This window comes from Scyliorhinus canicula, chromosome 9, assembly GCF_902713615.1.
Source record: "Scyliorhinus canicula chromosome 9, sScyCan1.1, whole genome shotgun sequence".
Lineage (NCBI taxonomy): Eukaryota > Metazoa > Chordata > Chondrichthyes > Carcharhiniformes > Scyliorhinidae > Scyliorhinus > Scyliorhinus canicula.
Genome location: NC_052154.1, coordinates 193,188,403 through 193,204,447, shown reverse-complemented (window position 1 = coordinate 193,204,447; position 16,045 = coordinate 193,188,403). Strand labels below are relative to the sequence as shown.

Genomic DNA, 16,045 nt, shown 5'->3' with positions numbered 1-16,045 from the left:
GTCCATGTTTGAGCCACGGCTCTACTGAGATCAGGAGCCAAGTGGACTTGCCAGAATCCAAATGGAGCGTCCATGAGCAGGTTATTGCTTAAGTAAGGGGTCACTGTTAATGACCCCTTCCATCACTTTACTGATGATTTGAGAGTAGACTGATTGGCTGGTTTGGATTTGCCCTGGGTTTGATCTGCCCTGCTTTTTGTGTACAGGGCGTACCTGGACAATTTTCCACATGAAATGAAAATCGCTTATTGTCACGAGTAGGGTTCAATGAAGTTACTGTGAAAAGCCCCTAGTCGCCACATTCTGGCGCCTGTCCGGGGAGGCTGGTACGGGAATCGAACCGTGCTGCTGTCCTGCTTTAAAAGCCAGCGATTTAGCCTGGTGAGCTAAACCAGCCCCTAAACCACATTGCTGGGTAGATGCCAGTGTTGTAGCTGAACTAGAACAGTTTGGTTCGGGGCACAGCTAGTTCTGGAGCACATGTCTTCAGCACTATTGCCAGAATACTGTCAGGGCCCGCAGCCGTTGCAGAGATCAGGGCCCACAGCCGTTGCAGTATCCAGTGCTTTCAGCCATTTCTTGCGAATCAAATTGGTTCAGGACTGGCATCCGTGATGCTGAAAACTCCAGAGGAGGCCGGCGAGATGGATCATCCACTTGGCACTGTTGGCTGAGATTGTTGAAGATATGCTGGGTTCCTCTATCATTGAGGATGGAGATATTTGTGGAGCCTCCTCCTCCAGTGAGTTGTTTAACCATCCATCACCATTCACAACTGGACTGGACTGAAGAAGGACTAAAGAGCTTATATCTCATCTGTCGGTTGTGGAATCACTTAGCTTTGGCACCTGCTGCTTATGTTGGTCGGCACGCAACTAGCCCTGTGCTGTAGCTTCACCAGGTCGACTCCTCATTTTTAGGTATGCTTAGTGCTGCTCCTGACATGCCTTCCGCACTCTTCATTGATGCACTGAAGCACCCAGAGTGTATTCTGTCCCCTTGTTACCCTCAGTGCTTCTTCAACATGCCATTCAACATGGAGGAACATTGATTCAGTATGAGCATGGAAAAAGGTGACATCAACAGCCATGCGTCCTTGTGGAGTCCCAAGCCAACATTAATGACTACGAGTGTCACATGCACTTGATTGTATGCCATTTTACCCTCACCTCTGATATTATTTGTGCATGGACCCTTCAGAAAGTCTGTAAATAAATTGTGAATGACGGTAGAGTTCTTGGGTAAGGCAATATAGATTGTGAAGTCTGATGGCAATGAAACCAATAACTTGAAAAGCAACATTATTCTACTGTACTCGTCACAGCAGTGAAATTAAATTAAATTGTATTTGGCAACAATCCTACTCCATTGATGATATCACTAGGTTTACATTCTTTATAGTGTTTTCAGATTTAACCTTGGACAACTCTCATTTGCTGAATAGCTGTGAAGATAAGTCTTTGCCTTTCTATCTCTCCTTTTAATCTCTGCTTAAAACCCATCTCTTAAACCGGACATTTGTTTGCCTGTCCTATTGTCTCCTTTAGTTTAGTGTGAATTTTTGTTTCAAACACTCCTGTAAAACACCTTGGCAGGTTTTACTGGGTTTAAGGTGCTGTTTATATATAAGTTACAGTTGTTGCAGTAACTGTCTTTGAAAATGATTACTATTGCACAGTAAAGAAACTGATTTTCAACAGACCATTAGGTTTTGTTGCTGTACAGTTTCAATGACAAGTTAATACAGTTCAAATCTGTCGGCACATAATGGCGTATATTCATTGCAGGCAGCTCTGCTCAACAACAATGGCATTCAATCAAGCTCGTTGCAAACACCATCAACACAATTTTCTTGGCTGCTTTCGAGCTTTAAGACCTTGAAGGGGGGAAAAATTGAAATGAGACGTGAAGAACTTTCATAACTGATAGGTAAAGGCACTTTACATTTATAAAAATATAGCTTGAAATGAGCAAGAGACATGTCAGCTGGCAAGACTGCACATTTGTAATGAACTACAGCGTTAGGGGAAGCAAGGTTACAGGACAGAAGAATTTTCTTTAGGAATTATTAAGCAGTACACCAGATACATCTAGTCACCTATTGTACAAGTGGTTAGCATTCCTATTATACTTGGGATGCAAGTGATTAACTCTTAAATAAATGGTTTGTGGCAAGGTTTAGGGGCAGCACGGTAGCAAGGGGCAGCACGGTAGCATGGTGGTTAGCATAAATGCTTCACAGCTCCAGGGTCCCAGGTTCGATTCCCGGCTGGGTCACTGTCTGTGCGGAGTCTGCACGTCCTCCCCGTGTGTGCGTGGGTTTCCTCCGGGTGCTCCGGTTTCCTCCCACAGTCCAAAGATGTGCGGGTTAGGTGGATTGGCCATGCTAAATTGCCCGTAGTGTCCTAAAAAAGTAAGGTTAAGGGGGGGGGGGGGTTGTTGGGTTACAGGTATAGGGTGGATACGTGGGTTTGAGTAGGGTGATCATGGCTCGGCACAACATCGAGGGCCGAAGGGCCTGTTCTGTGCTGTACTGTTCTATGTTCTATAAGGCTGGAGGATCAGAGAATCTGCCAGACGTAAATACTAAATCAGTGCTACAACAAAGGCAAAAGAAAATATGAAAAGATAGTTGTACTGCAATGGTCATCCAAAGATCAGAAATAAATATTCATGGTCGTGTTTCGATCGTGGATAATGTACACTGAGACAATAATAATGCAGCTTGGATGTTACACTTGGATGGCAAGATATTGTGGTGAAACTTGTACAGAACAACGTTTTGAAATTTGAAGGAGTATGCTTTCAGCATTGAAGGTGAGCTGCGGGCTAAGGTGACAAGACACCAGTTTCTTACAACCACTGTGGCCTGCAGTGTGCTATCTCCCCTTGCCACACAGACAGGATCGGGATATCATGTATGTCGGAAGCAAAATCTGGACCTCAGCACCCTGTGGTTCTGTAATGGCATCCGACCAACACCGAGTGATCTAAGCTCCATTAATTCACTGAGCTTTTCCGACACAGAATTCTTTCATTAGCTAATTTATAACTTTTTTTTTGTAGCTACTTTTGCCTACAGTGCTGTTTTTACAGCATTTCATTTTGTAACAAGGAAAAGCTGAGAACATGTTATGTAGGAAAAAAGGGACATAGAAACCAGAGCAGGTCATTCAGCTCCTTGAGCGTGTTCTGCTATTCAATGAGATCACAGCTAACCTGGACCTAACTCCATGTACTCCATATCCCTCAATATTTTTGATTAACAAAAACCTGATCAATCAGTCTCGGGTGCAACATTTATAATTGATCCAGCCTCAATTGCCATTTGCTGAAGAGAGTTCCAAGCTTCTGTCAATCTTTGTGTGTAGAATAGTTCCCTAATTTCCCTCCAGAAAGGTCTAATTTTTTGACTTGGTCCTGGGCTTCCCAGTGTGTTGAATACCCTAACCCTGGCTCAAAAATAGGACCTTAAATATTACCAGAAAGAGGGGAATAAAAATGGAAGAGTTAACCTGTGTTGGTTTACTGAGTGCATAAGCCACCAGCACACAAGCCTACAAATATGGCAAAATTGCAGCAGCAAACCTCTCACTATAAGTCCCCATTCTTGGTAAACTGTGCATCCCCATCCCATGAAGAAAAAGAGGAATAAAGGTCTGGTTCATATACATGTGCTACCCCCAACAATTATGTTAATTGTTCCGTCTTTCTTCACCAACATCTAAGGACAGAATCCCTTACTGGTATCCAAAACGAGGGGATTCTTCTCAATACATTTTCAATGCTGCTGTGCATCACTTTGAAACTTATTTTTCAAAGGTTATCTCTGGAAGAATCCTAGCTGGAAACACTCAAAGAGCAAATCTTCACACACGCTATAGAGGAATTCTCCAGTGCCAATAGAACATAGAAAAATACAGCACAGAACAGGCCCTTCGACCCACGGTGTTGTGCCGAACTTTTGTCCTAGATTAAGAACAAATTAATCTACACCCCATCATTCTACCATAATCCAATAGCCGCTTGAAGGTCCCTAATGTTTCCGACTCAACTACCTTCCACAGGCAGTGCATTCCATGCCCCCACTACTCTCTGGGTAAAGAACCTACCTCTGACATCCCCCCTATATCTTCCACCATTCACCCTAAATTTATATCCCCTTGTAATGGTTTGTTCCACCTGGGGAAAAAGTCTCTGACTCTGAAAAAGTCTACACTATATACCGTATATACTCGCGTATCATGCGATCTCGCGTATCATGCGACCCCTAAATTTTTGTCCCCAAAACATGATTTTATGCTATATCTCATGTATCATGCAAGTCACTTTTTTGGAAATTAATGCCCAAACTAAAACTTCCAAATGGTATCATTGTGGATTCTGCAGAGTGGATTCTGTTGTGAAAGCTGTTCGCGAATCGAACAGCTTTCCAGCTGGCTTTACTAGCGTCGTTCTGCCACTTGACGTTTCCATTCATAAAAACGGCAAGTAAAACACCCGCGAATTCTGTATCGGAAAAAGACGGCCATGTATTGAATAAACTACCCATATGATCAGGAATACTACTCTTCAGATTTTGACCACAGCATTCTGATGGGAAGATGTTCAGCCACTTGACGTTTCCATTCATGTTTTTATGAATGGAAACGTCAAGTGGCTGAACATCTTCCCATCAGAAAAAACAGCAAGTAAAACACCCGTGAATTTTGTATCTCGCGTATCATGCGACCCCCCAAATTTAGGTTACAATTTAGGTCTTCAAAAGTCGCATGATATGCGAGTATATACGGTATTCCCCTGATGATCTTATAAACCTCTATCAAGTCACCCCTCATCCTTCTGCGTTCTAATGAGAAAAGGCCGAGCACCCTCAACCTTTCCTCGTAAGACCTACTCTCCATTCCAGGCAACATCCTGGTAAATCTCCTTTGCACCTTTTCCAAAACTTCCACATTCTTCCTAAAATGAGGCGACCAGAACTGCATACAGTACTCCAAATGTGGCCTTACCAAGGTTTTGTACAGCTGCATCATCACCTCACGGCTCTTAAATTCAATCCCTCTGCTAATGAACGCTATCACACCTCAGGCCTTCTTCACAGCTCTATCCACTTGAGTGGCAACTTTCAAAGATCTATGAACATAGACCCCAAGATCTCTCTACTCCTCCACATTGCCAAGAACCCTACCGTTAACCCTGTATTCCACGTTCATATTTGTCCTTCCAAAATGGACAACCTCACACTTTTCAGGGTTAAACTTCGTCTGCCACTTCTCAGCCCAGCTCTGCATCCTATCTATGTCTCTTTGCAGCCGACAACAGCCCTCCTCACTATCCACAACTCCACCAGTCATCGTATCGTCTGCAAATTTACTGACCCACCCTTCAACTCCCTCATCCAAGTCATTAATAAAAATCACAAACAGCAGAGGACCCAGAACTGATCCCTGCGGTACGCCACTGATAACTGGGCTCCAGGCTGAATATTTGCCATCCACCACCACTCTCTGACTTCTATCGGTTAGCCAGTTTGTTATCCAACTGTCCAAATTTCCCCACTACCCCATGCCCCCTTACTTTCTACATAAGCCTACCATGGGGAACCTCATCAAATGCCTTACTAAAATCCACGTACACCACACCCACTGCTTTACCTTCATCCACGTGCTTGGTCACCTCCTCAAAGAATTCAATAAGACTTGGAGGCAAGACCTACCCCTCACAAATCTGTGCTGACTATCCCTAATCAAGCAGTGTCTTTCCAGATGCTCAGAAATCCTATCCCTCAGTACCCTTTCCATTGCTTTGCTTTTCAGCGAAGAAAGACTAACTTGCCTGTAATTCCCTTTTTTGAACAGGGGCATGACATTCGCCACTCGGCAATCCCCTGGTACCACCCCTGTTGACAGTGAGGACAAAAAGGTCATTGCCAACGGCTCTGCAATTCACCTCTTGCTTCCCTTAGAATCCTTGGATATATCCCGTCAGGCCCGGGGGACTTGTCTATCCTCAAGTTTCAAAATGCCCAACACATCTGCCTTCCTAACAAGTATCTCCTCGAGCTTACCAGTCTGTTTCACACTGTCCTCTCCAACAATATGGCCCCTCTCATTTGTAAATACTGAAGAAAAAAAACTCGTTCAAGACCTCTCCTATCTCTTCTGACTCAATACACAATCTCCCGTTACTGTCCTTGATTGGACCCACCCTCGCTCTCGTCATTCTCATATTTCTCAGATATGTGTAAAAGGCCTTGGGATTTTCCTTGATTCTACTCGCCAAAGATTTTTCATGCCTTCTCTTAGCTCTCCTAATCCCTTTCTTCAGTTCCCTCCTGGCTATCTTGTATCCCTCCAGCGCCCTGTCTGAACCTTGTTTCCTCAGCCTTCCCGTACCAGCCTCCCCGGACAGGCGCCGGAATGTGGCGACTAGGGGCTTTTCACAGTAACTTCATTGAAGCCTACTCGTGACAATAAGCGATTTTCATTTTCATTTCATTTCATAAGTATCCTTCTTCCTCTGAACAAGACATTCAACCTCTCTTGTCAACCATGGTTCCCTCACTCGACCATCTGTTCCCTGCCTGACAGGGACATACATATCTAGGACACGTAGTATATGTTCCTTGAACAAGTTCCACATTTCAATTGTGTCCTTCCCTGACAGCCTATGGTAACCAACTTATGCACTTCAATTCTTGTCTGACAGCATCGTATTTATCCTTTCCCCAATTATAAACCTTGCCCTGTTGCACGCACCTATCCCTCTCCATTACTGAAGTGAAAGGCATAGAATTGTGGTCACTATCTCCAAAATGCTCCCCCACTAACAAATCTATCACTTGACCTGGTTCGTTACCAAGTACCAAATCCAATATGGTCTCCCCTCTGGTCGGACAATCTACATACTGTGTTAGAAAAGTTTCCTGGACACACTGCACAACCACCACCCCATCCAAACTATTTGATCTAAAGAGTTTCCACTCAATATTTGGGAAGTTGAAGTCACCCATGACTACTACCCTGTGACTTCTGCACCTTTCTGTTTCCCAATCTGTTCCTCCACATCTCTGCTGCTATTGGGGGGCCTATAGAAAACTCCCAAAAAGGTGACTGCTCCTTTCCTATTTCTGACTTCAACCCATACTACCTCAGTAGGCAGATCCTCCTCGAACTGCCTTTCTGCAGCTGTTATACTATCTCTAATTAACAATGCCACCCCCCCACCTCTTTTACCATCCTCCCTAATCTTGTTGAAACATCTATAACCAGGGACCTCCAACAACCATTTCTGCCCCTCTTCTATCCAAGTTTCCATGATGGCCACCACATCATAGTCCCAAGTACCGATCCATGCCTTAAGTTCACCCACCTTATTCCTGATGCTTCTTGCGTTGAAGTATACACACTTCAACCCATCTCCTTGCCTGCAAGCATTCTCCTTTGTCAGTGTTACCTTCCCCACTGCCTCACTACACGCTTTGACGTCCTGAACATCGGCTACCTTAGTTGCTGGACTACAAGTCCGGTTCCCATTCCCCTGCCAAATTAGTTTAAACCCTCCCGAAGAGTACTAGAAAACCTCCCTCCCAGGATATTGGTGCCCCTCTGGTTCGGATGCAACCCGTCCTGCGTGTACAGGTCCCACCTTCCCCAGAATGCGCTCCAATTATCCAAATACCTGAAGCCCTCCCTCCTACACCATTCCTGCAGCCACGTGTTCAACTGCACTCTCTCCCTGTTCCTAGCCTCGCTATCACGTGGCACCGGCAACAAACCAGAGATGACAACTCTGTCTGTCCTGGCTTTTAACTTCCAGCCTAAACTCCCTAAACTTGTTTATTACATCCACACCCCTAATGTCTAATAGTTCAAGGGCTGAAGCAAATAAGTTGAATTATCTAAGGGGTGTGCCGGCCTACTGGGTCCCAAAGCCTCACCTGGTTATCGATACACTTGAACTGCCAAGACCATGCAGTATTATACAGGAAGGGTCGAAGATCAAACCGATTGTCATCAGGACTGTAGTTTTCTGCATGGTAGGCAGGAGTCAACGTAGTCATCTTGTGCCGGTTAATCGAATACATCCGGAAGAAATACTTTACTTTCTCAGCCACCTTGAAACAAATCAGAAATGCAAGCTCACCACTCTCTTAAATGCTTTTTCAAGTTTCAGTTTAGTTCAATGATGTGTTGAGGACAGATTCCTACTCTACGAGAAACTGTTTCACATTTTGTCATGTTCTATTAAACCCTGTGTTGGCTGAACCACTTTGGATAATAAACAATACAGATTTGTTTTAATTATGTAGTAGTCCAAAGCAAGCCAATTTAAGCAAAATCCTAGATATGAAGATTCCAATTTAATTCTACATGTCATGGTGCTGGATACTCCGGTCCCCCAGCCGCATGGTTCTCGGCAGCGCCGTTCGCAGGCAGCTGGATTCCGTCTTCCTACCGCTTGTCAATGGGATTTCCCATTGAACACACCCCATGCCGCGGGAAAAGAGAATTGCAACGGCCAGAGAATTCCCACCCATATATATATATATTTGAAATAAAATACACAGCTTTTCACTTATACAGGTTAGACTGAAAATGAATACACGCACACACTCCAGTTCTATCTAAATCAAAAACACTTCATGTTTTAACACATTTTATGAGTGCCTACTACTTGTAGCAAAATGCTTGTACAGTTGCTGTTATATTACCTGCCTGGGAGTACAGATACTTTTCCACATGTAGATTAGTTTGCAGAACATGCTGTAAGGGCCACACTTTGCAATCTTCCTGAGTTTCCCATAGACAGACAGTTCCGAGTAGGTCATCCCCATATCAGCCTGTGCAGAAATAAAAGTTGCAATTAATTTGTTTTTAAATGTAAAGTAACCAATTCATTTTTTCCAATTAAGGGGAAATTTAGCATGCTCAATCCTGCATATCTTTGGGTCATGAGAACGAGACCCATGCAGACACAGGGAGAATTTGTAAATTCCACATGGACAGTGACCCAGGGCCAGGATTGAACCAGAGTCCTCGGTGCCATGAGGCAGCAGTGCTAACCATTGCGCCACCGTGCCGCCCCTAAAAATTGCAATGAAGCATTTGCATTATGTAGAAGTGGAATCCAGCTGGTAAAGATTGTAAATTCAGATTGTAAAGTCTTGCATGACTTTTAAAGTGCTTTACAAACATGGAAGGCATCCTTTTTGAGTCACGGTGTTCGTGTTTATCTTAATCTCTACAACCAGCTGGTATGCTCACAACTGGAGGATGCTTCCAGTGTGAAAGCCACACCTTCAGAGAGATGTACAGCTTATAAACAGTGCAAAGATGTAAAATGGCAGGGAATACCTTATGACGAGGGTTTAAGAATTCTTGGATTACAATCTTTAAAGAAGATTGATTTTTGATTCAGTTGAAGTTTATAAATTGATACATGACCAGAGTACATCCAAGCTGGAAAAGTTATTTCCTTACAATTACAGTATTTTGCGTGGTCATCAGTATAAACCACAGAAATTTGGTTCACATGTTGATATTCATAAAAATAAATTTTCCCCATAGAATTCTTGATACTTGGAATGCTTTTCCTGATTTGTTGTGAATGCTGAAAGTGCTTTTAGACGGGTTAGAAACCACGTGATTCCTATGTATGTATTGTCAGATGTTCTTGTTTTTAATATTGTGCCTCTGTGCTTCACACCATATGGTAATGAAAATATATATAGATGTAGATATAGAGAGGGGGGGGAAGAGAAAGAGAGAGGGGGGAAAGAGAGAGAGGGCAGAGAGAGGGGGGAAAAGAGAGAGAGGCGAAGAGAGAGAGGGTTAGAAAGAGAGAGGGGGAAGAGAGAGAGGGGAAGAGAGAGAGGGGAAGAGAGAGAGAGAGGGGGAAGACAGAGAGAGAGGGGGAAGACAGAGAGAGAGGGGGAAGACAGAGAGAGAGAGAGGGGGAAGACAGAGAGAGAGGGGGAAGAGAGAGAGGGGGAAGAGAGTGAGGGGGAAGACAGAGAGGGGGGAAGACAGACAGAGGGGGGAAGAGAGAGAGGGGGAAGAGAGAGAGGGGGAAGAGAGAGGGGAAGAGAGAGAGGGGGAAGAGAGAGAGAGGGGGGGGAAGAGCGAGAGGGGAAGAGAGAGAGGGGGAAGAGAGGAGAGGGGGAAGAGAGAGAGAGGGGGGAAGAGAGAGAGGGGGGAAGAGAGAGGGGGAGAGAGAAGAGAGAGAGGGGAAAGAGAGAGAGAGGGGAAGAGAGAGAGAGGGGGTACAGAGAGAGAGGGGAAGAGAGAGAGAGGGGGAAGTGAGAGAGTGGGAAGAGAGAGGGGGAAGAGAGAGAGGGGGAAGAGAGAGAGGGGAAAGAGAGAGGGGGAAGAGAGCGAGGGAAGAGAGAGAGGTGGAAGAGGGAGTGGGGAAGAGGGAGAGGGGAGGAGAGAGGGGGAGGGGAAGAGAGAGGGAGGGGGAAAGGGAGAGAGGGGGAAGAGAGAGAGAGGGGGAAGAGAGAGAGAGGGGGAAGAGAGAGAGAGGGGGGAAGAGAGAGAGAGGAGGAAGAGAGAGGGTCAGAGAGAGAGGGGGAAAAGAGAAAGGGGGTAGAGAGAGGGGGAAGAGAGAGGGGGAAGAGAGAGGGGGGAAGAGAGAGGGGGAAGAGAGAGGGGGAAGAGAGGGAAGGGGAAGAGAGAGAGGGGGAGAGAGAGAGGGGGGAAGAGGGGAGAGGGGGAAGGGAGAGGGGGAAGAGAGAGGGGGAAAGAGAGAGGGGGGAAGAGAGAGGTGGGAAGAGCGAGAGGAGAGAAAGAGAGGGGAAGAGAGAGAGAAGGGAAGAGAGAGAGGGGGAAATGAGAGAGAGGAGAAAGAGAGAGGGGGAATGAGAGAGAGGAGAAAGAGAGAGAGGGGGAAAGAGAGAGAGAGGGAAGCGAGAGGGGGGAAGCGAGAGGGGGGAAGCGAGAGGGGGGGAAGCGAGAGGGGGAAAGCGAGAGGGGGAAAGCGAGAGGGGGGAAAGCGAGAGAGGGGGAAAGCGAGAGGGGGAAAGCGAGAGGGGGAAAGCGAGAGGGGGGAAAGCGAGAGGGGGAAGCGAGAGGGGGGAAGCGAGAGGGGGGAAGCGAGAGGGGGAAGCGAGAGGGGGGAAGCGAGAGGGGGGGAAGCGAGAGGGGGAAGCGGAGAGGGGGGAAGCGAGAGGGGGGAAGCGAGAGGGGGGAAGAGAGAGGGGGAAGAGAGAGGGGGGAAGAGAGAGGGGGGGAGAGAGAGGGGGGGAGAGAGAGGGGGGGAGAGAGAGGGGGGGAGAGAGAGGGGGGAGAGAGAGGGGGGAGAGAGAGGGGGGAATGGAAGAGAGAGGGGGAGAGAGAGGGTGAATAGAGAGAGGGGAAGAGAGAGAAGGGGAAGAAAGAGAGGGAGGGGGAAGAAAGAGAGGGAGGGGGAAGAAAGAGAGGGAGGGGAATAAAGAGAGGGAGGGGGAAGAAAGAGAGGGAGAGAGAGGAAGAGAGGAAGAGAGAGAGGGAGGGGAAGAGAGGGGGAGAGAGGAAAAGAGAGGGAGAGAGAGGAAAAGAGAGGGGGAAGAGGAAGCAAGAGATATAGGGAGAGAGAGAAGGGGGGAAGTGAGAGGGGGAGAAAGAGAGTGAGAGAAGGGGAGAGAGAGAGAAAGAGAGGGGATGGGAGAGGGGAAAGGAGAGAGGGGAAGAGAGAGAAATAGAAAGAAAGAGAGAGGGGGGGGGGGGGGGGAAAGAGAGAGAGAGGGAAGAGAGAGAGAGACAGACAGACAGCCAGCCAGATAAATAAATGACAACTGCAATGGATGCAGCCACCTGCTGCTGAGAACTACAATACAAATTTTATTCTGGCTCTTAGATACACAGTAACATTGCTGACTAATTTAAAACCTAGGGTATACACACATGCCCTTTGTATGTGGTATGACAAGATGAGAAAGCTGTTAAATAGCTCTACAAGATTCTTGGCTTTATAAATAAATGCAGAGTACAATAACAAGTTATGCGAAACCTTTATAAAACTCTAGTTACCCCAGCTGGAGTTTGGATTCCAATTCTGGCAACCTTTGGGAGGAATGCCAAGGCTTGGAGAGGGTGCAGAGGAGATTTACCAGAATGGCACAACCGTGTGGCGAGAATAGAGAACTGGGACTGCTGCCTTTCCAGTAGAGAAGGTGAAGGGATAGAAATGTGCAAAAAACATGAAGTGTTTTGGTGGAGTAAATGAGGGAAAGCTGTTTCCAGTGAAGGAAGGGCCTGGAACCATGACAGATTTAAGGAATTGGCAAAATAATCGTACGCAAAATCATGAAAAAAAGATTACGCAGCAAGGAATGCACTGACTGAAAGGCTGGTGGAAGTGGATTCAATTGTGACTTCCTAAAGGGAATTAGGTAATTTTGTGAAAGGGAACGATTTGGAGGGTTATGGGTGTGATAACCCTCAGCAGGGCCATGAGGAATCACTCAGCGATCTCCTTGGGGAGTACGGGTTCCCATGGTAATGCGGAGACCAAACCCTTTAAATGCCATCCCAGACCTGGGCCAGGACACTTGCTGTAATGCACCGAGGGTGCGGCTTTACTTTGGAGTTTAGAATAAATCTATTTAAACCTTCATCACTGTGTGTCCTGGATTACTACCCTGGCGACGAGGAGCGAGAACGGGATTCCGGACAGCTGTGCCGAAAAAAACGTATGAAAAGAGCCTGGAAATGCCACTACAGTATTTGGGAAACCCGAGTCGTATGATGCAGGTGAGGGGGGGATTGGCCCCAGTGTACCAAAAGGATGCGCTATTTCTTTTGTGCGAATGGCATAGAGGATGACAACTGACAGAAGGTGATCTTTTTGACTGCTTATGGATCCCCGATGTCCAGCATTATTAAGTATTTGACTTACCCGGCAGCTCCAGACTCAAAAACCTTTAATCAACTGGTAGAATGACTGGCAAAGCACTACGACCCAAGACCATCGGTAATTCCTGAAGAACGGGTAATTTGGAGACCTCAGGTGAGCACCGTTCAGCACTGGTCCCCACAAACGGGGATCAGACTTTCTGACCCATAAGGGGCTGGTTTAGCACAGGGCTAAATATCTGGCTTTTAAAGTAGACCAAGGCAGGCCAGCACGGTTCAGGGAGGCTACTTCATTTGAAACCTACTTGTGACAATAAGTGATTTTCATTTTTCATTTTCATAATGGAATTCCTGACCAGGCTCAGGAAACTAGCAAAACACTGAATATGGGTCACCCTGCCGGAAAGGCTACGGGGCCGACTGGTATGCGGCATAAACAATGTCGCGACACAGAGAAAACAGCTGTAGAACCTACACCCCAGACCGTAAGAGAACCATAGAACTGGTGCTATCCCTGAAAAATGCCAGGAAAGGGACTTAGGAACTTCAAGGTTCAATGGACTACAGTGTGCTCAACATTGGATGACCCCATATAGGAAAACTGGGCTCCCCATAGAAAGCACCTGGGCAGCCCACCCACCACCTGTTCACCACTCAGCCACGGCATGCAAGGATATGTGTCGATGGCCGCAAAACCCCAGAAATGTTAGGGAAGCTTCCCCAGAGGACTTCGGGGAACAGTCGCAAGAGTACTGTACCTGCAGCAGAAGTACATACCCAAGACAAGACTGTTAGTGCGCATGCCGCTCAGGTCGGAAGCCAAAGCCACCTCAGGCCGAGGCCTTGCAAATCCAGCAGCCCAAAGAGCAAAAACTGATGCAGCTGAACTGCATCACCACCCTCAAAGTTGCTCCAATCAAAGTTAAACTCCAGGTAAACGGCCATCTCTTGGAAATGGACACAGGAGTTGCAGTCTCGAGAACAGACCTTCATGTGCTGACCACGTGCAAGAGGGAGCCACTACGAATCATAGGAACCATCATGACCCAGTCACCCATGGGCAACAAATGGTCAGACTCCCCCTAATAGTCGTACAAGGACCAGGATCCAATATTCTGGGCAGAGATTGGTAAAAAATCCAATTTGACTGGCAGCAAATTTTCAAAATGTGAACCCATTGCCGATACAAAGTCATCAGGAAATATCCTGAGGTAGTTCAGGAATGTCTCAGCAAAATCAAAGGAGCAAGGGCAAAAAATCCAAGTGGATCTGGAGGCCCTACCCAAGTACTTCAGAACTTGACCAGTCCCCTATGCCTTGCTCACCAAGATAGATGCCGAACTTGGGCGGCTGGCATTATTAGGCTTGGCACTATTAGCCTGGTACAATTTGCGGACTGGGTTGTGCCAGTAATTCTGGTATTAAAGCCCGACAAGTCGTTCCTCCGTTATGGAAAGTTCTAAATTAACTGTCAACAAAGCCTCCTGCCTTGACCGGTACCCAATGCCACACATCAACCTGTATGCAAAACTGGATTGAGGCCACATGATTACCAAGCTGGACATGAGTCATGCATACTTCCAGCTTGATATGGCATCCAGGAAATGTGTCACCATCAATACCCATAAGGGGGTTATATGAATACACCTGCCTGCCTTTCCCAGTCTCATCCGCGTGCACCATTTTCCAGAGAGCAATGGAAAATATCCTTCAAGGGCTGCCTAGGATGACAGTGTACCTGGATGATGCATTCATCATAGGAGCCACTGAAAAAGAACACTTGGCAAACCTGAAGGAAGGCCTATGGTGATTCTCCAACGTGGGTGTCCACCTCAAGCGGAAAGGGTACTTGTTTCAGACAGGCAAGGTAAAATATCTTGGATACCTCACCAATAAGGCCTGCACCCTGCGGAGGACAAAGTAAAGGCCATAAAAGGGACACCGACTCCGCAAAATATGACAGAGTTTAAGTCAATCCTCGGCCTCGTCAACTATTATGGGAAATTTATCTCCAACCTAGCCATCTTAGTTGCACCCCTGCACGCATTATTGAAGAACCAGAAGTGGCCGTGGCAGGTGCCAGAGGATGAAGTATTCTCAAAAATGAAACAACAGCTGCTGCTGCACCAACGTCTTAGCACACCACCATCCCAGAATACCACTGGTATTAACATGCAACACCTTCCTGTGTGTAGCAGGAGCAGTCCTCTCCCATCGATGGGACGATGGCACCAAGGGAGTGATTGTATGAGCAACATGATGCTTATACAATCATGGCAGATGCGGCGTGACACTGCGCAATTCAAAAAAGAAGGCTTGGCCGTGATATTCGGAGTGAAGAAATTCCAGCCGTGCGTCCACGGGCGGCACTTTACGATAATCACGGAACATAAACCATTGTTTTAAAGGTGGACAAAACGATCACTCCCATCGCCTCATCTTGGATCCAACACTATTGTTGGCGGCTTAGGAGTACTCCTTCGAGCACCGTCCTGGAACGTCCATAACCAATGCAAATGCCTACCATTTCCCACAATAACCAGGCTGTTCATGAGACCAATGCTTTTAAAATGGTCGACGCCCATTCTAAATGGAGATATACACATCGGATGTCTTCCACAACTTCCAGTGCCGCCATAGAGAAACTCCAGCTGTCATTTTATACCCCTGTGATACCTGATGTCCTTGTGTCAACAACAGGACCCCCCTCGTCAGCGGAGAATTCCAGGCAGAGTTCAATGGGATGAAACACATCCGAACGGAGCCATACCACCTATCTGGGTGGCACAGTAGCACAGTGGTTAGCACTGTTGCTTCACAGCGTCAGGGGCCCAGATTCAATTCCCGACTTGGGTCACTGTCTGTGCAGAGTCTGCACGTGCTCTCTGTGTCTGCGTCGGTTTCCTACGGGTGCTCCGGTTTCCTCCCATAAGTCCCGAAAGACATGCTGATAGGTGATTTGGACATTCGGAATTCTCCCTCTGTGTACCTGAACAGGCGCCGGAGTGTGGCGTCTAGGGGCTTTTCACAGTAACTTCATTGCAGTGTTAATGTAAGCCTACTTGTGACAATAAAGATTATTATCTACGAATGGATAAAAGCAAATTACTGCGGATGCTGGAATCTGAAAGAAAAACAGAAAATGCAGGTCAATTGTAGCAGGTCTGGCAGCATCTGTGGAGAAAGAAGGGAGCTAATGTTTGAGTCTG

At 46.7% G+C, this 16,045-nt stretch overlaps 1 protein-coding gene across 1 annotated transcript in view; it reads right to left on the bottom strand.

Moving 5' to 3' along the window:
* Positions 1 to 907: 907 nt before the first annotated feature.
* The window catches only part of nadsyn1 (NAD synthetase 1), a 61,513-nt gene continuing 46,375 nt past the window's right edge, over positions 908 to 16,045 (bottom strand). Inside the window, exons 19-21 of the mRNA XM_038808401.1 lie at positions 8,717 to 8,845; positions 7,943 to 8,119; positions 908 to 1,876 (exon numbers count right to left, since the gene is read on the bottom strand). Coding sequence (XP_038664329.1) covers positions 1,814 to 1,876; positions 7,943 to 8,119; positions 8,717 to 8,845 — 369 coding nt within the window. The 3' untranslated portion in view covers positions 908 to 1,813. The remainder of the gene's footprint in view (positions 1,877 to 7,942; positions 8,120 to 8,716; positions 8,846 to 16,045) is intronic.